This window comes from Triplophysa dalaica, chromosome 13 (assembly GCF_015846415.1).
Source record: "Triplophysa dalaica isolate WHDGS20190420 chromosome 13, ASM1584641v1, whole genome shotgun sequence".
Lineage (NCBI taxonomy): Eukaryota > Metazoa > Chordata > Actinopteri > Cypriniformes > Nemacheilidae > Triplophysa > Triplophysa dalaica.
Genome location: NC_079554.1, coordinates 8,233,091 through 8,252,942, shown reverse-complemented (window position 1 = coordinate 8,252,942; position 19,852 = coordinate 8,233,091). Strand labels below are relative to the sequence as shown.

The 19,852-nt window shown below is 36.9% G+C and overlaps 1 protein-coding gene across 2 annotated transcripts; it reads left to right on the top strand.

The window, feature by feature from the left end:
* Window positions 1–6,705: 6,705 nt before the first annotated feature.
* On the top strand, window positions 6,706–19,567 carry LOC130434141 (uncharacterized). Of its 2 annotated transcripts, XM_056764106.1 has the most exons (13): window positions 6,706–6,779; window positions 6,892–6,964; window positions 9,150–9,906; window positions 9,987–10,072; window positions 10,171–10,230; window positions 10,305–10,353; window positions 10,430–10,521; window positions 10,635–10,674; window positions 11,489–11,553; window positions 11,723–12,026; window positions 12,101–12,279; window positions 17,724–18,885; window positions 19,190–19,567. In XM_056764106.1, the coding sequence occupies exons 2-10, from the start codon at window positions 6,939–6,941 to the stop codon at window positions 11,964–11,966; spliced, it is 1,419 nt and encodes a 472-aa protein (XP_056620084.1). In that variant the 5' UTR covers window positions 6,706–6,779; window positions 6,892–6,938; the 3' UTR covers window positions 11,967–12,026; window positions 12,101–12,279; window positions 17,724–18,885; window positions 19,190–19,567. The 2 variants fall into 2 exon arrangements, with proteins under 2 accessions (XP_056620084.1, XP_056620083.1); XM_056764105.1 differs by having other exon boundaries at window positions 17,724–19,567.
* The last annotated feature ends 285 nt before the right edge of the window (window positions 19,568–19,852 follow it).

The window sequence follows — 19,852 nt, the reverse complement described above, 5'->3', positions numbered from 1 at the left end:
TAAATGCTGGAAACGCCCCTGCTTACTTCCAATTGCCACGTGAAACCCAATTATGGAACGCGAACGGGGACAATACTCTTAACATGAAACGCGTTAAATTTGGACGCGTCAACACGATCAATTTGTACGCGTAAATACGAATGTTCAGTTCGTGTGTTTGCGTCAGACCGTTCACCAGCCAATAGCGTTGCTCTGTTTAAGATTAAATTTGCATTTGTGATGCGATGGCACGTTGCTATATACGTATATAAAAATCAGACGACCATTTTTTGCGTGAGAGATGATGCGCTGTTACGTAATCAAATACCTATGCAACCGTCACACGCAACATTTGTTCGCGAATGAGATCGTAATTGTACGTCGGCATGTTCGTAAGCAAACGTAGAAGTTCTGAGTGATACGTTGGTTGTGATGTCAGTCCTATGTCATGGGTTGTCATCTCATCTTTCGTCCCAGAATCCACGTTTTAACTTTTAAACTGTCAAAGAACCTGTACGGACTGCATTGGATTGGCTTCCTCTTATCACACAGGGTGATTTTAATATTACAAAGCATTATACAGCGTCATATTGCCTTACGTTTACTTTGAAATTTGCCCTGCTCATTACATATAGACAGGCCTATGAAGAGATATACAGTATGGTGGTCAAAAGTCATAAACCTGATTCTTAATACAGTACAGTGAGACCTGGGAAAACAATGGCAGTGTGTGTGGTTTTGTGATAGTTGTTTAAGGGTTTAAAGTTGTCCTGTTCCATTAAACTGTTCCCTGGTCTTTGATTTTTCAGCACTTTCTGCATGTTTGTCCAGCTGTGACTTTACAATGTTAGAATCATCTTTACAGACTGACAACAAGCACTCATACACAACTATTATATGTCAGTGTGTAAAGATCAACTCAACATCAGAGTTACTGCAGGACAGAGGTCGGACATGCAGAAGATACTGAACATCAAAGAACATGTGCAGGACCTGGAGGATTTCTCTGAAGATCAGTGTACAAGTTAAATGGTTCATAAACAAAAAACTCTTAGACAACACTCAGACAACACAAAAACTATAATTTATTGTCCAGGTCCATCAAACAGTATTATAAGAATAAGCAATATGTAAACTTTTGAACGGTGTGATTTTTTATATATTCAGTTTTTTTCTGTTTTGTAGAATATATGTGAAATAATTTGTTCAGGGAAGTACTAAAATAAAAACAAATCTTTAAAATTACACTTATTTGAAAAAATTAAATTGAAAAAGCTTTTAGGATTTTGCAAGGTGTATGTAAACTTTCGACCACTGTGTAAATTTCCATATGATATCATAAATGAAATGATGACAATGAAAACCACACACTCTTTTATTTTTTCTTATATTTTAATATCAGAATCAGAAAGAGCTTTATTGCCGACTATGTATGTTTGCACATACAAGGAATTTGTTTTGGTGACAGGAGCATCCAGTACACAGAAACAGCAACAACAGTACACAGAGACCATAACACAATAGAATACAGTACACATAGGATTTAAATAAGGGCCTATGGTTATAAAAATAAGAAATACAATATAATAAACATAAGATTTAGACGTAGAGAGTAAAGCTATGTGTGTATGTAAATATACAAGTAAAAACTAAGAATTCACTATTGTAATACAAGGTATGTATGTGCTATGTACAGCAGAATTAAATACAATTTACAGAAAAAGTTGTATAAAAATAGATGGTGTATAATCTGGAGTATATAATTAATATTGCACTTACGTATTATTGCACAGAGTTATTGAATGCACGGTGGGTATAAAACATTGAACTGTTCAAGAGATAGATGGCCTGAGGGAAGAAGCAGTTTTTGTGTCGGTTTTTTTGGTGCTCAGTGCTCTGTAGCGCCGACCAGACGGCAGCATTGTGAAGAGATGATGTCTTGGATGTGAGAGGTCCAGGGTGATTTTCTGAGCCTATTTCTCACTCTGGATGTATACAGTTCTTGGAGGGTGGGCAGGGGAGCACCAGTGATCCTTTCAGCAGTCAGAACCATCCTCTGTAGTCTTCTGATGTCTGACTTTGTGGCTGAGCCAAATCAGACAGTGATGGATGTGCAGAGGACAGACTCTATGACTGCTGAGTAAAACTGTTTTAACAGAGTTTGTGGTAGGTTGACCTTCTTCAGCAGATGTAAGAAGTACATCCCCTGCTGGGCTTTTTTAATCAATGGAGACAATGTGATTGTCCTACTTCAGATCCTGAGAGATGGTGGTGCCCAGGAACCTAAATGACTCCACTGCTGCCACAGAGCTGTTCATGATTGAAGCAGCTGGAAGTTTTTAAGTTAATGCCTGGAAAGGTTGTCCTTTTAGGGCTGTTCATCTCTGCTTGAGTCAGTACAAAGGTCTCTTTAATGTCCTTTGGTATTCTAACCATGCCTTTAATTTCTCCCTTATCCAAATATGTGCATTTCGGTCATAATGGTTACAATGAAGCATAAAAAACATAGTTTAAACCCTTTTCAACAAATACATTTTATTTGATAAATATCTTCTTTAAATTCTGTACTAAACGTATACAACACATAAGTGATGTGATAGGCTGTAATATGTGTGTGCAGTGACCTTTAAGTTGTATATAAAAACGTAAATATATAAGTTATACACCATACAACACAGGATAGAATATACATATATGTATGGCACAAAAGAAGCAGTTAAATAACAGCGATATATAAGTAGTGATTTGAATTTATTTATTGACATCAAATTGTCAGCAGTTCAACTAAAACAGAAAGATTAGTATGTCACGTATCAAAATAAGAGTCAAAATTAACACGCTCAAAAATGACCTGTTGACGCGACAAAAACGTTCGTTTAAAAAAAACACGGCCAAAAAGATCGCGTTATGGCGATACAAACGATCGTGTCTTCAAATAACACGCCCAAAAACTTCTTGTTAAGACGAAAGAAACGTTCGCGTTTACACGGAACAAAAAGTCGCGTACAAATTGATCGTGTTGACGCGTCCAAATTTCACGCGTTTCATGGTAAGAGTATTGTCCCCGTTCGCGTTCCATACCCAATCTCCGCTGATCCAAAACGTGGCTAAGCTAAAAGGGTGTTCATGGTGTTCATATGGCGAATGCGCAATTGAGAAGGTTTGAACGCTTAATTTTTTGATTGAAATGTACTTAGTTTTTTTAGGACAATTTGCAGTGACTATAAAACAGTTAAATAATACAAAAAAATATTTAATAAAATTTACGATTCACAAACATTTCATTTTGTACATTTCATTTTGGTTTATTTATGTATAATTTTACTTAGGAAAATATAGTTCTTATTAAATGTTAATATTACTATGTAGAAATTATTAATAGTTAATCCATTATATTTTACTAAACCAAAAAGTTCGTTTTTTCTGTTACCAAAGAATCAAATTAACCATATACATATCATTGCAGGTTTAGATGATAACACCAAAAAGTGGCCCAGTTCGTTTTTAAAATGTTTTGAAGACGTCCTTTAACACGTTACACAAGGCCCAAGTTATCTTTATTAAAATATACACGATCACACCATATTTTGAAAGTGCCCTTAAGCCACTGCATTGTAGTCATTATTCGACCAGTTTTCTGTACATTACAATTGTATTCGCGTATTTTATGAAATGTATGCATCAGATAAATTAAGCATCAGCATTAGTAGCGGCAGGCCTTGTAGTCAAGCTTGGTTATCAGCTGTCATCAGGTGATCACAACCCTAACCCAGCCGGCCATCAGCTGATCATACATTCTCTCAATTGGGCGCCCTATTTAAATATCAGTTCAGTCAAGCCTGCCTCACTGCTTCTAATGCTTGTTGCTCTAAACCCACCACCTCCCCAGCTCCTCCTTTAATTTCACTTGATCGACCGTACTCTGCTGTCAATTTTTTTTGGACACTCTGTTCTCAGGGGGGTTGAGCTGCCCTCCCAGCTAAACCGGGAGAGTCACCCCAGATGCTGCTGCTGCTTCCCCATCTTACTTCTCATGGAGCTCATGAGAAGGATGGGGAATTTAGAACATAGCCATACCACCAAACGTAAATTAAGCAAATCTGCCAAATAAAAGATTACTTGTCTTCAATTTTGACTTGGGTTTTTTCTTGACTTGAAAGGTCCTGACTGAAATATATGCGCTCACAATTTGAAGGTAATGTGAGGATTGTATTTGCAAAAAACGTGCAGCTAAGTTTTTTCTAACAAATCTTGCGACGATTTCTAAGTAAAATGGAGTTTCGAAATGAAAAAAGCGAGTGGCGTTTCTGTCAGTGTGCATGACTTAAGTAAAGCTGTGCTTCTGTGTTTTACATCATGAAGAGAGATGTCATTGAGAGTGGAAAGGGAAGCTTAATGTTTTTCATTACAGATTACAAGTGTAAATGTATCTAAAAGGAATGGATAAATCATTTATTAAATATACAGCAATACTGTGTAAAAGAATTAGAATGATAATTTTTATTTCATTGTGACTTTGAAGTGAAAAACATTAATAATCATTACAGCTAATTATGGTATGTTTTTCTATGCAGACACACAATCTAACACAATACATCCTGATAAGCTGCGGAGGACTGACACTCAATCACACCTTATTCAAAGCAGTGATGGACAACGAAGACATCACCAAAGATTGCACATTTCTTGCACTCAGCCTTCTTTATTGAGTGTGTGTTTGGTGTAGAGTACCCCAAAGGAACTAAAAAAACACATTTATATTTCTTTAGGTATTTGTCCTCTAGATAATCAAATCAAATCAAATCACCTGTATTGTCATCACGATTGGTGAGTGAAAGCTCTGGGTGCGTCCTCCATACAAGCATACTGCAGTTGGACTGACAAACAACTGTATGACAAACTGCTGATCATCAATGATGGAGGAGAAAGCGCTCCCATTTCGGTGGAAAGTGCTTTCAACTTTCTCGGCCGGATTGTAAGATAATAATTAGTGCTGATTTGTGAATGCATGTTAGGACTGCATACAGCAGACTATATTTAAATGTTGAATATGTCTAAAAATAATATGAAAAGAAACTTTAATGGGTGGTTTCCCAGACAGGGATTATCCTAAACCTGGACTAGGTCTTAGTTTAATTAGGAAATTTAGGTAGTTTTAACAAACATACCTTAATAAAACATTACTTGGGACACCAGGCAAGGCACTGATATATTTTGAGGTATGTCAGTGCAAGTTGTTTTCAGTTTGGACTGTTCTAACATTTAATTTAGTTTAGGAATAGTCTCATCCCTGTCCGGGAAACCAACCCTATAAGCCACTTATATATTTTATATATTTTTGTGCCATTGTTCATTTAAAAAAATTGTTGAGAATGTTGTCATACTGCACATGTTTATGTTTGTATAACTCTCACTGCTGGAAAAATATGACATCATTAAGATAAGTGCACAACACTAGCCTTGATTAGAAAGAAAGATGTGAATTTGTTTGTGTTTGTGAGTGTGTTTACATTAGTAAAAATTCTGTATGCTTTTGTTTTACTCCAATTACTGTACTTTAAAACAGTTGTTATAGTTAATGCATATAAATATATATACATACATACATAGGCTACATACATACATACACTTATACATATAGGTCTACATATACATACATATGCATATATTCCAATTTACCAGTAAGAGGTTCTTGAATATGTAGAAGCCATGTGTATGGTGAATTTATTGTATTACGATAGTTGAATTTTTAGTGTGGTTCTACTTTACTGGAGTATATAGGTAAAAATGTAATTTTGTGGACACTGTGGTTTTGCAGCAGGGTTAAAAATTTGCATGGTCCTTGGTGATATGTAGATATTTATAGCCTACATAATATTACCAATAAACGTGAAAAACATAATTAATAACAAACTTAACAAATGTTAAACTTACTCCTATTAACAGGATTTAATAATGTGGCAGATGTTGGTAGTTTTCAATCATGACTAAAATCATTATGCTCACATGCTCCTTGCGGGACCCGAACCAGCACACTTCAGACTCGGGAGACAAACGTCCTAACTATGAGCCACAACAACTGACACTGAAACGATGTGTTGACAATTAAAAACGAAACTGTATAATATATTTGTAACGCAGACTCTCAGAAGAGTTTTAAACTGCTGAATATTCATTTAGAGCGTCACGTTTTTTTCTTTAATATGAAAAATGACCAAGTTTGCCAATTTGTATGACCGTTTTATAGGGTTACAGTGACTTTACACTGAGTGTAGAGATACCGCCAGTAATTTTTTAGCACAACTCTGCCCATCGATGGAAAATTACTTTAGCATCATACAAATATTGTAATTTTATATATATTACAGACATGTTGGGACATTGATTAATTGTATTTTGAGAGGACAACCACGTCTCTTTTTCACCTTCATGAGCTTATTGTTCAAGAAAAGGCCAGGGTTTAAGAAGAATAGGTATTTTAATAAAATTTCAATGAGATTAAAAAATAAATTGAAACGCATCTCGAGGTAGATTCCTCACATTAAATTAATAATATGCAGTTTTAAAATAAACTGGGTTACATTGGATGCCACTTTTAAGAAAGGACCATATCAACCAATAGCGACTGACCTCTCAATTTCAAGTATGTCCAGAGGACGCGGTTATGTTTCACAAACATCTTAACCAATAGAGCAAGCCTTTCCATTTGAATTGAGGCGGGAGGAAGTTCATTCTACTCGGCGGACTCGCGGAGTTATAAGAGGTAGAATAATTTAGAAGAGCTACAACGTGGAAAACAGGTAGGCTATGTGTCTTGAATTTCGATCCTTATATTACATAGCCCATATTTTTTAGATCTAACGTTATTTGCATTGTGTGTACTGTTTGTGAACAACATTGTTTCTTTTTTAGGAGCAAGCACATAATTCCGCCCGAAACGTATACGTATACACGAAATAATGGATAACAAGGATCAACCGCAAAGGTAATAAGTCTCTTCCCCCCCCGTGATTTTGCGGTAATCACAGAAGATTTCGTAACCAAATTTAATGCACATTGCTAAACATTTTGTACACATCTATATGTGATAGAAAAATTAGAAAATTAGGTTATAGTCTACTGCGCATACATTGCGGAAATACCTGATCAAATTTGCACAGATTAGTAAACGTAGTATTATTAAAACTAGAAGTATTAGCCTACTGTAAGCTACTGTTCACACCATGTCTCGTGGTCGCCTAACGACCGGCTGGCGCCAAATATTAGGGGTGTAGTTCAATTTCGATTCTATAACCATTTTTTTTAAAGGTTTAAAAGCCGACTGATCTATTCTCAGAATCGATTAATTTTTACTTTTCCTTAGAAGTTCTGGAGTGGCCACTTTTAGTCGGAAGGAGGGCGTAAAGCATGTGATTTTCATCTATGTTATAAGACGTCGTGTCAGTATTTAGCCGGCGCATCTCTCACACCTGCTTGTGCAAGGGTGGTGTGCATGAATTTGTGCGTAAATATTAATAGCATATTAATAGAATATTAACATTCTAGCGTGGTTTAGTCAGTTTGGTAATGCTGTTAATAGTTGCAGTTAAAGTTCAACTTTCGGAGAACGAAGGAAGCTCGTTAAAAGTCGCGATGACGCGAGACGCCCCTTGCTTCAGCCTGAAGCGCAGTGACGTCGTGACATTTTTTTAAGCGCGCCTTAACGTGTTGTGGTCAGACATTCGTTATGTGCATGTGTGTTTTGTTTATGCGTCGATAAACGTCTTTTAATGTCAAGAATATATATATTTATTTCATTATAAAATGTAATGCTGCCGTTCCCGACCAATCGGACCTACGATATAGGCTATGCCCTGCCTCAATTCATTCCTGTCAATCACGTGTCACGGAATATTAAAGATAGCCAAAATGATATGCAGTTTGTTAACAGCTTACGGATACTGTATGTCTTTTCGTGCTGTTAAATGTTTACTTATTAATATTAATAATTAATTTTAAAGTCTGCAATAACTGAAATTCGAGCTTGTCTGGAACGCAGCGGTGCATAACGTTATGACCAAATCATCCCAATTAGTTTCAAGAGTAGTGCTAATTAGTGCCTTTTTAGACTGGTAAAGTACAATAATGTTTGATGTCTTCATACGCTGTATGCTTTTTCTGCATATTTTATAAATACAATACATTGTAAATCTTTAAAATGACAACATAAACAAATGTTACTGCGGATGCAATAATATATTCTTATCAGCAATTTCTATGTTTTTCAAGTTTCGCACCTTCACTCAGATAATTCCAATTAGTTGTGAATAGCATCTCCCCTAAATTGCTTCATCTTATCAGATCACATCTTAAATATAATCCTATAGTAAAACATATTCCTAACATGGTTATTGGAGGCATTAATATAAAGGATAGGAAATGCAATAATTCTCATATTAGAAAATCTCTCACTCAAAGTTTGAGTTGATGTCCAAAACCACTTGTGAAATGGAAGCAATTTTTCTATATTCCCTTGACCGGAAAAAATATGGTCAGAATATAATTATTCTATGTTGCCCAATAAGGTAAAATAACTTAATTTTAAAATATTGCATAAGTATTAAACCTGTTATGCTTTTATTAATAAGTTTAACAAATACATTTCACCTTTATGTTCATTCTGCAATCTTGAACCTGAAACACTTACACATCTTTTCTACATTTGTAGTTTGTCATTAGGGTTTTGTGAAAAGATCTCTATGTTGATGTTTGACACCTTTTACAAGATAATTGTAATTGATAATAGTTAGATTTTCTTTTTACTATGTTATTCTGATTCTTCATTAATTAACAAAGTATTGAAATTACTAATGGTTCTTGGGAAATTTCACTTACATAAAGCTGAGATAATGTCTATAAAACCATTCTTTAAGTTTTTTTGTACAGATCTAAAGGTAATTTATGGTTCACCTAACCACAAATACTAAAAACAAAAAAGCCATAAAAACATCTAATTTTATAAAAATTATATTGGATAAGTTATGATATATCTCTATTTCAAATATGTATCTTGTTGCAGTAAGATCTGATATCTATATTCCCTTTTTTTATTTTGTTAGCAATATGATTTTAAATACAAAAATTGATCGACATATAATTTGTATTTTAAATTTGTGCATGTGTTTTAACAGCTCGGATGAAGACATGCGCGAATTACTTCGCCAGATGCAAAGAACAACTACTTTACTGGCAGAAAGACTGGCCTATTCCCAAGGAACCCTTGCCAGAGACATTCTGCCGGGGACATCCTCTCAGGGACATCATGCCAGGGACATCCTGCCAGGGACATCTTCCTCATCCCTTATCCCCCCCTTTCACTCTTCTCTCCCAACTTTAACATCCACTCCATCGTGCTTCCGGACAAACTCAACCCGTTGGCAGCCTTATCCCTCTACCTCAGGTTTTTTGAGCAGCCAGGAATCATCAAGGGAAGATGGCATCCAAGTGAATCTTTCTAGGCTTTTTAGGCCATATAATTCAAATCCAGGGCAGGGGGGCTCCAAGGGGAAATATCTTAAAAAGAAAAGAGAAGTACCCTGGAGCCATTATTTTTTTTGTCTCTCAGAACCAGAAAGCAATTTTGTGCCTAGTCTTGAGGACACACAGGTTCTCGAGGAATGTGGCCTGGGGCGCAAATTGCTAACTTTTTCAAGTAACACTGGCAGCCATTCAGAGTTAACTGAATGCCTTTACCAGGCATACCCACTACTTGGAGATGCAGGGGGGTACGTCTTAGCCAGGAGTGACCGCAGAAGGGAGTTAACCAACATCCCAATGCCACCTTCAGGCTACTCTGTTCCCTATGTAAGACATTACTGCAAAGGAAAACGGACTCCTATTTACATTATTCCCCTACAGAAACAAATTGAGCTGCAACCTAAAGAATATGTAAGTGCAATTTGCTAAGCGCTGTAGTTTGTGAAAAATGTAAATGTTTAAGTTTTGTCTAATTAATTTCAATTCATTAGGTTCCAGCTGTCATGCAGGAGTGTTTCACATGCAAAAGCCACATCATGCTTTCTCATCTGGCTGAACACCTTGAAAAATGCAAATGGTAAATTGTGTAATGACCGTCCTTCTATCTTATTGTTAATGTAAGCGTTGAGTAGCTTTAGAAAAGATACAACTTCTTTTTTTATTCCATGTTTACAGCAAAGATGCTAACACAAATTCTGAAGAATCGAAGGATTCAGTCAGCCAATCAGAGAATAGGTATGGTACTGTGTGCCCTAACGTTTTGGTTAATGTGCTTGTTGTGGGTTAAAATGTAGGAATTTGTGTTTCAGTTCCAGTGATGATGAAGCAGTGCTATTGGCAATTGAACTATCTTTACAGGTTTGTATGCTTGCAAAGATTTACTTTTACTAAAAGTTTCAAACAAGTAACATATTTTACATTCGTACACAAGCAGGATTGTGTGACCACAGAACAATCAACAGCAGATGGGTTAAACGAGGCTGGAACTGATCCATCTTGTGTTGCACCTCAAAATGAAGTCCTACTGTATGTGTCTTTTCAATTATTTGATTTATGCCGGGTAGATTTCGTGCTTTATGCCAAGGTACAATATATGAATTTAACAGTTAAGAGGATTGTCTTTACTTTTTTCTAAACAGACCAGTTGTTATCTCAAGTGATGAAGAGGACACGCATGATGTAAGTTTACCAGTATTCAGAAATAATTCTGTTTGGCATGCATTATTATTTCTTTGGTTGTAAAATAATTTACATGCTGTTGTATTGTATATTTGTGAAAAATTCGTAAAAAAAAATTATTAGCTACATGTTTCTCGAATCAACATAGAGAAAAGCAGTTAGTTTACTTTTCTAAGTCGTTATTTTAGACTGATCTGCATAAAAGCGGTATTTTTTCCATACACACTTATGAATCATTGAATTATAAAGTGTGCATGGTGTGTATGAATTAACTTGCGAGTTTATTTAACTGCAAATATCAAAATAATCCAAGACAGGGTAAATGCAAACATGAGCACAGGAACTCTAAACAGAAGCCGCAGACAGCTTCACAAACATGCAAAATAACCAAAAATAAGACTAAAACACAGAGGTCTATGTAGACAGTATAGTGAGGTTAATGAGCAACAGACTGTGAGTTATAGAAAGTGTAGTATATCATGGGAGGACAATGGTGGATCTGCAGAGTGGTGATCGTGACATTGTTGTTCATGCTATTACTGTTTTTGCCACAGTTTACATTAAATGTATTGCAATTTCTTATTTTCAAACATTTAAAAAGTTTGAACGTTCTTTGGTACCATATTCATTTAAACAACTTTGAAAATGGACTGGTTGTCAATTGACTTTGTAGTGGTGTTACAAATTTGGTATAAAAAAAAAAGATATGTACTAATTCAAAATCGTTAGCATACTTTCTGAATATCTTTTAGATAATACACAGAATTACATAGAATATGTATTTTTAAATTGTATTGTTTTGTGTTGATTACAGAACAGGATTTCTGGTGAACACCAACTTAATGAAATGTGCCCATCCCAGCCAACAACAGCAAACATGTAAGTAATCTGTAAAAGAACAACACAAAACAACAATTTAACCAGTTTTTATTTTATTATTTTTACCATAACCAAAGGTTATAATGTTTGAAGTGATACATTACCACAGTCAGTTATAGGGGCATGCAATGTCAAAAATCTTATAGAAACTGTAACCATTTCATCACAGGCCAGATTTGGAAACTGCATTGCGAAGACTGGAGGACCAGCTGGACCCTGGACTTCCACCAGTGTCCAACTACATCAATGTTATGCGTGATACGGTGCTGCCAAGCGCAATGAGGGCATTTGCTCGCCAACGTTTTGCGCCACAAAGAAGGCTTAATGTCATTTTCGTGGATGCGGAAAACACCGGGGAGGGAGCAGTAGATGTCCCACAAGAGAATTTTTTAGATTACTCATGGTGGAGCTGAAGAACAGCCATTACTTCTGTGGCGCCGAAGACATAAAAAATTTGGCTTTGGTGTCTCGAGGTGAAAACACTTTCAAATAACAAAAGTTCCAAAGAAGGGCGTTTTTTTGCAAACCTGTGAAATCTTTTTTTTAGCTGTGCAGGCAGGAGAGTACAGAATACTTGGGAAGATGCTGGCTGTATCAGTAGTCCATGCTGGAGTTCCTCCATCATTTTTTTCTGAAAGACTCTACAGTCTTATCTCCCACTGTCCCAGTCCTCCTGTCGACCTGGAAGAAATAGACGACTGGGAAGTGAGGCAGATGCTTCAGAAGGTATGTTAATTTAAGTTACTGTACATTAAATCACCATGTTGATTCTACAGTATTCCTAAAGAGACAAACTGCGCCACAAAGTACGTTTCATAAATACGTTATCTGTTTTGACATTTAGACATCTAAGTGGGGAAGGGGTAAAGTGAGCTGGTGGGTAGGGATGAGCGAGTACAGCAATATCTGTATCTGTCAACCATATGAATTATCTGTATCCGTATCTGCACTCGGACTGGGCGGGACCTAACCCGGAAGTGGGCGGGATTTAACCCGGAAGTGGGTCGGGTTGTCTTGAGATGGGCGGGGCTTTAACCGGTATGTTATTTTAAGCATGCAATTGATTTGGGTTGATCAGAAATTGTTATATTTATTGCTGATTATAAAACTATTTACATGACATGCGGTTGCAATTATGAAGTAAAATGTAATGAACAAGAGTTTTCATCTCAACATAACTTTATTTTTTTAACTTTTAATTAAAACTGGTTAGAGCCAGCTGACGGTTTAAAAAAGAAAAAAAAACTCCCACAGGCGGAGACGCAAAGCGAGTCGCATTCTACCAAGCACCAAGTCTGAACAAACCCCACGTTTATCAAACCTCTACTGGTTAATAAGTAAGTACTACAAACCGAAGTAAAAAACAAACCTGAAGCAGAAGAAACCCTAAACGTTAACGGAAAAGACCCGCAAACCTGAGTGACTGAGGGAGTGACAGAGAGAGAGAGAGAGATCTGTTCTCTTCTCAGTGTTCTGTGTGTGAGTGAGCGGCGCGGAACACAGTCAGCAACACAATACATCTGTATGTGTGTAGGGGAGGGGCGCTGTGACTGTCAGCTACCCAGTGAGGATTTGTATTCAATCCGAGCACAGATATTCACTCGTATTACTCGTATAATACTCGTACTCGGCAAAAGTGCTTTATCCGTACCGGATACTCGTTTCAGCCGAGTATCCGGCTCAACTCTACTGGTGGGTTGGAATGTGCAACCTCATCATTAAATGCCACTCAAAAATTACATACTACACATTTAAGAAACGTTTAAAAAAAAAATGTAAGTACATTTAAGAGCTTTTATAGTAACACTTCATATTACGGCCCGCAATGAAATGTACCGCATAATTAAACAGAATGTAGATCGTAAATAGTTGTAACAATAATGTACCTATGGAGTACATATCTGTAGTCAAAGAGGAACAATTTGGGGAATAAAAATTCGTCAAGAATTTTTTAAAACTTTTACAATTTAATAAAGGTTTACATGTCTGTTTCTTTTAATCGTGAAGCTGTTCCCAACTAGTTTTACCACATACGAACTAGAGGAAAAAACACCCCGGCTGAAGACCCGGTAAAAGTGGCATTTTGCTAATTTCTTTTATTATCAATAAAAACGTGGCAGAATTGGCGATAAAGTAAGTTTTAATGTGTTTAAAAGATAATGTAATTATTACCTCTTTATTCCCCAAACTTTGCATATTGTTCCCGTTTACCTACAGATATGTACTCTATAGGTTCATTATTATTAGAAATAGTTATGATGTCAATTTTGTTTAATTATGCGGTACATTGCGTACCCACTATGGGGTAAAACAAGACAGGGACTAAAACTAAAAACACTAAAACTATTAAACAAATACACCCAGAATGGGGACAAAACTGCAAAAACCATACAAATCAGTAAAACAAGACCAAAAAGCAGAGGACTTATGAAAGAATTGTAAACTTCTTACGTCCCCATATCTAAATAACATTCTACGGTTGAAGAGTCTAGTTGACGGAACACACAGAGTTTCAGGCCTGGAGACAAAGTTTGACTCAGACACCAGGTGCTTGTTCAATCTGAGTCCAAAGTTTATTATTAAGGACTAATACTTATAAGCTTGTAACAGGAGGCGTCATATAAAACCACGAGATGTGGAAAATCACCAGACTTTCTGTTTAGTCTTATTCCTCCTGAACAATCAGATATGATCACAAAGTACGTATTCAAGTACTTAATATTACAGCATCAAAACAATTGTCCCTAGACATCATTAGGAACCTTGAGATGTAGACCAACAGATACTTATATCAGCATATGACAGCATAAGACATGATACAACTTTCAACGAGGCTAAACAACAAGACAGTATGGCACATCTAATATGAATTTAAGCTAATACTAATACGAATGAATATGAATGAATACATATGATATATGAATATTGTATTGTACACAGATGCAATATTTGTAGAGGACACGGACGAAATCCAGATTCTCACAACTTACAAGAGTAATGCACACGACTGGACAATGGCACTTTACGAAGACGGACTGCACAGGACAATAGACATGAGGGCATTATATAGAGGGAACAAACAAAGGATAATGACACAGGCACAGATGTGAACGATTGACACATTCGCAGGATTATTACCGACAACAAGGGGGGATGGGCTTAGACGCGTGACTCAAAGACACACAGCAAAAGACTAAGCATCTTCGCTGTGTGTCTCAACAAGAAACATTAACACGTGAACAAGATACTTCCACAATTCTGCCAACCAGAACCCGAATTCAAGATGAAAACAATGAGGACAGAATTGCGGAAGTATCAGGGGGGCGTGGTTAAAGGCATAAGACCGGAGACCGTGTGATTTAGGCAAACAAAGCCACGCGGTTCCACACCAAACGATCACATGACATGGTACTGCCACGGCTCTGCCCACAAGACTCTAAGAACAAACAAGACCAGACTGGGCAGAACCATGACAACTCTTCACCATGGAACTAACAGCTGGCTTGGAATGCTGACTCACAAAAGACTGTCCGATCAGAGATGAAATGAAGATGCACTTGTTTATGAACACAACCTATTTATTGTCACCACTCACAAGGCTGATTTGGGTGTAGTTTTGATGTTGTAATTTTCTAATGTAAATATACATAATAATAAATTACAACAGTTAAACATAATAAACAGTTGGCAATAACACATTACAGTAAATTAAGTTCCATAATTTAACTTAATAATAAACCCAGAAGATTAAAACAATACAAAAGACGCTGTAACTGCTGTGTTACATACAGCGCACAGCTGTAACTTGACATCTTTAACGTATCGCATATATTTTGCATGAGGGTAGATTATAACAGTTTTTTGGGGTAAGAGCGTTGGGCTTGTGATCAGAAGGTTGCCGGTTCGAATCTCAGTGCCAGCAGGTCATGACTGAAGGGCCCTTGAGAAAGGCACCTTACCCCTGATTGCTCTGCAGTAATGTGTCATCATTGTAAAAAACTACTTGTAAGTCGCTTTGGATAAAAGCGTCTGGCAACTGAATAAATGTAAATATAACAATTCTAGTGCTCACAACAGTGTGTGTGTATATACACTCACCTAAAGGATTATTAGGGACACCTGTTCAATTTGTCATTAATGCAATTATGTTGGTGGTGTAATGGTGTGGGGGGTGTTATCTTGGCACACTTTAGGCCCCTTTGTGCCAATTGGGCATCGTTTAAATGCCACGGCCTACCTTAGCATTGTTTCTGACCATTTCCTTCCCTTTATGACCACCATGTACCCATCCTCTGATGGCTATTTCCAGCAGGATATTGCACCATGTCACAAAACTCGAATCATTTCAAATTTGGTTTCTTGAACATGTGTTACTTGCCTGATGTTAAAAAGGGATGATACCGTAACATTTATGTGAGACAACTGTTTCCAGGTGTGGTGCAGATCAAAAAGGACACCGAACCGAGGTATTAAAGTTCAAAGGTCTATACTATAGTCGCGTTGAAGAAATACACATAATTACATAAACAAATATACATAGAATAAAACAAGAAAAGAGTGCCGCACAAATTAAAGAAAGAAACAAAATAAAACAATCCTTATACTAACCTCTAAACTTGCTAACAAAAGAAATACGAAAATGAAACAGAAGTCTTCAGCGTATATGACGCCCCAAATAAACTAATATAATCTACAAACAAAAGTACACGGGCGGCGTCACACTCTCAAACCTACACTAACAAAGTATAAACTAACATGATGCACTGATCTGCATCCTCAAAGAACTCGATGGAAATCAATTGTCAAATACTAGATCTATAAATAGATTGAATCACATCGCACAACGCATGACTAGGCACGTGAAGAATCGAACGAATGGTGTCGACCACAAACAGCTGACTGCGTCGGAGCACACGGTACGCTGGCATGGCGCACACACACACAATAAACTCGCGTCCTTAAATACAGCTGGCACGCCAGCCGATTGGCAGGACCTCATGACGTCAGAATGATGATTGGCAGTCGAGTCAACCAATCAACACCAACCTAGAAGTGGAGCCGAAAAGGACACAGAAAAACAGGAGATCGAGAAACAATACAATGTACACAAAACACACACGGAACGTAACAACATGACAATGAGTTCACTGTACTAAAATGGCCCCCACAGTCACCAGATCTCAACCCAATAGAGCATCTTTGGGATGTGGTGGAACGGGAGCTTCGTGCATCCCACAAATCTCCATCAACTGCAAGATGCTATCCTATCAATATGGGCCAACATTTCTAAAGAATGCTTTCAGCACCTTGTAGAATCAATGCCACGTAGAATTAAGGCAGTTCTGAAGACGAAAGGGGGTCAAACACAGTATTAGTGTGGTGTTCCTAATAATCCTTTAGGTGAGTGTATGTATATATATATACATACATATATAAATGGATTACAGTTGCGTGTGATGAATATACGCACACTTACATCTTTACCCCACGGGCTTAACACGAACACATGGAAACAAATTACTCCCTCTTTATCAGCTACTTATTTGAAAATACAAACTTACTTTGTCTTCACGCACAACACTTCATCCAAAGCGATATATAAACAGTCTATAATACAGTAGTTTTAGAAACTTTAGCATCTGACTACGCATCCTGCTGTGATGTACCCTCTCTGTGCAGGCGGGGGATCACGTGCCAGAGGTCTCTAAGCGTCTTCATGTGTGCATATCTTGACATGCGGGAGATATAAGAGTGAGAAAGAAGCTCATAACAACAAACGACATACAACAAACTTTTTAACAATACAATTCACAGGACCCTTACTACATAATAATCTTTTACATTTTAATCTTTTATTGTTTTAAATGTTTGTGTGCTGCTGTGCTTACCTCTTTGTAATAAGTAGTCTACACAGTAGACACGTGTTGTGGACCCGCAATATTAAAAATGCGCTTTTAACATAAAAAGTCTGACTTTAGACCACATTTGAGTTGGTCCATGGGCCAGTCTTTTTTCAGTCCCTAAAAATAGCAACGCTCCAAAAATCTGCCAAACACACCTCTTTTTTGATCAGTAATGCAGTATTGATTATAGCTTGCCATGTAAAAACAAATCAATCAGCAGTTTTGTTTGTCCAGTACATCTTTGTCTTATTTTACATCTGCAAATAGATCAAGAATGCAGAAACGTTGGCGGAAGCGCAGGAGGGGTTGATTGATGCTTCGGCTACTATGACACTTCTTGGATGCTCCACCCTCCTGAGGAGTCTGCATGAAAAAGATGCCCTTGTGGAAGAAGCTGCAAAAGCATATGTTGAAGGCCGGCTAAAAGAAGCATTGGAACAGTGAGTATTTCAGAGTTCTAAAAAGTATTTTTTAACTTCCCGTTACAGGGATATGTTTACCATTACTACACCTGGAAAGCATAACTCACGTGAATTGAACTCTGAAACATGCAAGATGGATAAGAGGATACAATTTAGCTCTCGAGATAGGGTTTGAATTTATGAATTAATGAATACTTTGATCACGAATACATTTTTAAAACACGTGGATACACTTATATAAATTACACAGATAGATAGATACTATACTGTTGGAAGTTCAAGCAAATAAATGTGAAATACCAATGCATGTTATAGTATAGTATGCATAAGCATGTAAACTTAATGCAAGCCTAGACCTATAGACACTTGCGTATACATATAAACTGCATATACACATTACCATAGGTTAAAAATATTACTTTTTACGTGTTTTAGTGCTGTAATCGGTTCCCCAGTGTATCTGACAACTCAGAAAATGTGAAAAATAAGATCAAATTAAGTTGTTACGGTGGGCCTTTCCCTGCAAGCATGTAAGAAATTGAGATGTTCAGATTTCCCTTCCTTTGTGAAAAAGGCCCTTATTTTAATGTTACCGCCCCTTAATCTACAACTTTCCACCCATGTCGAAGCCCCCAAGGTTGTTTTCACAAGTGAGAGTGGTGTACTACGGTGTATGTGATCTCATGGCTAAAGTATATAGAAAACAAATGTTTTTATTTTTGTTTCCTTTTTTTAGCTTATCACTTGCCTCACTTTCATTTTTGTTTAATTAGATTTCTTTCCTTGTTTTCGGTTGACTGATGGGTTGAAGACCCTGGGTCTCTCTGACGAAATTAAGGCAAATCCACAATTGATGAAACCACTGTTTACAAGTGGTTTTAAGCCACTTGAGGTGGATGACCTTTTGGAACTTTTTATGGTAGATTTTAGCCAGTCCGGCAGCAATAGGCGGAGTATAGAAAATCGAACAGTGATGTTTTGGAGGGATTGGCTCGTAGAGGTTGGAGGTATGTATTTTAATGATTATTCTATTGATAGTGTCATTGTTGTTGTGTTGCACATTTAGGGCTGCACAAACATGCCTTTTCACGGCTCATCGGACGTGAGCACGCTGATGACTTATGAAAACTGTGTGAACCGTGTGTGCAGTAAAATTGGTTGTACAAATGACAAAACTGAAAAATACCAATTTATTACTCCCATTTTGAGTTGTTATGATCTTTTGATGGTTTTTATGTGTTATTTTTTTTATTGTTCTTGGTTTGGGATATTATCAAATTCTTGATACTGTCCTATCAATTTTTTTCTAAGAGGGGAGCAGGCCGGTGACTCTCCAAGAAATCCTGGTTTTCACCTCTGGTGCGGACAGGATACCACCTCTGGGTTTCCCCCAGAAACCAACAATTCAGTTCCTACACCCTGAGGACCACGGATTGCGTATCTTCCCAGAGGCCAACACATGTGATGTGACCTTGCGTTTGCCTCTGCACCAGTTCTATCCAAACTTCAGAGAGAAAATGGAGTCAGGGATACTTCAGTCTCCAACTTTTGGTTTTGCCTGATTATGTTGTTTTTTTCATTAAGTTTTACCTTACATTGTTCTTTTTTTATGTTGTTTTAAAAAGATAAAGAAGTTAAAGAAAAATCGTTTTTTGTTTTCGTTAACTTTTCATTATACATGCAGTTTTGTTGTTGTTGGACCTATTGAAAGTATGGGCAAATTGTTAATTCTGATTTCAAAGATGAAACTTAAATAAAGTTACATTTTGTTGACCCATTTACATTTCTCACTATTAATTTGTTACCACTTAATTATCATTTTTTCATTGAATTTTATTGAAGTTAAATAGGAGCATGATGATTGATTAAATACAACCAGCATTTGCATATTTGGGGAATGACTACTGTGCATCTGACGGTGTATCAGCTGACGTCTGACTGCTGTGATGAAGTCTATGGGCCGCCTTTCGCCAT

Excerpts from the sequence above, each read along its gene's own strand:
- LOC130434141 (XM_056764106.1), top strand. The coding sequence starts at position 6,939 with ATGGATAACAAGGATCAACCGCAAAG. Across the intron at positions 6,965-9,149 it reads AACAAGGATCAACCGCAAAG|CTCGGATGAAGACATGCGCG; the intron begins GTAATAAGTCTC and ends GTGTTTTAACAG. Across the intron at positions 10,522-10,634 it reads CCTCAAAATGAAGTCCTACT|ACCAGTTGTTATCTCAAGTG; the intron begins GTATGTGTCTTT and ends TTTTCTAAACAG.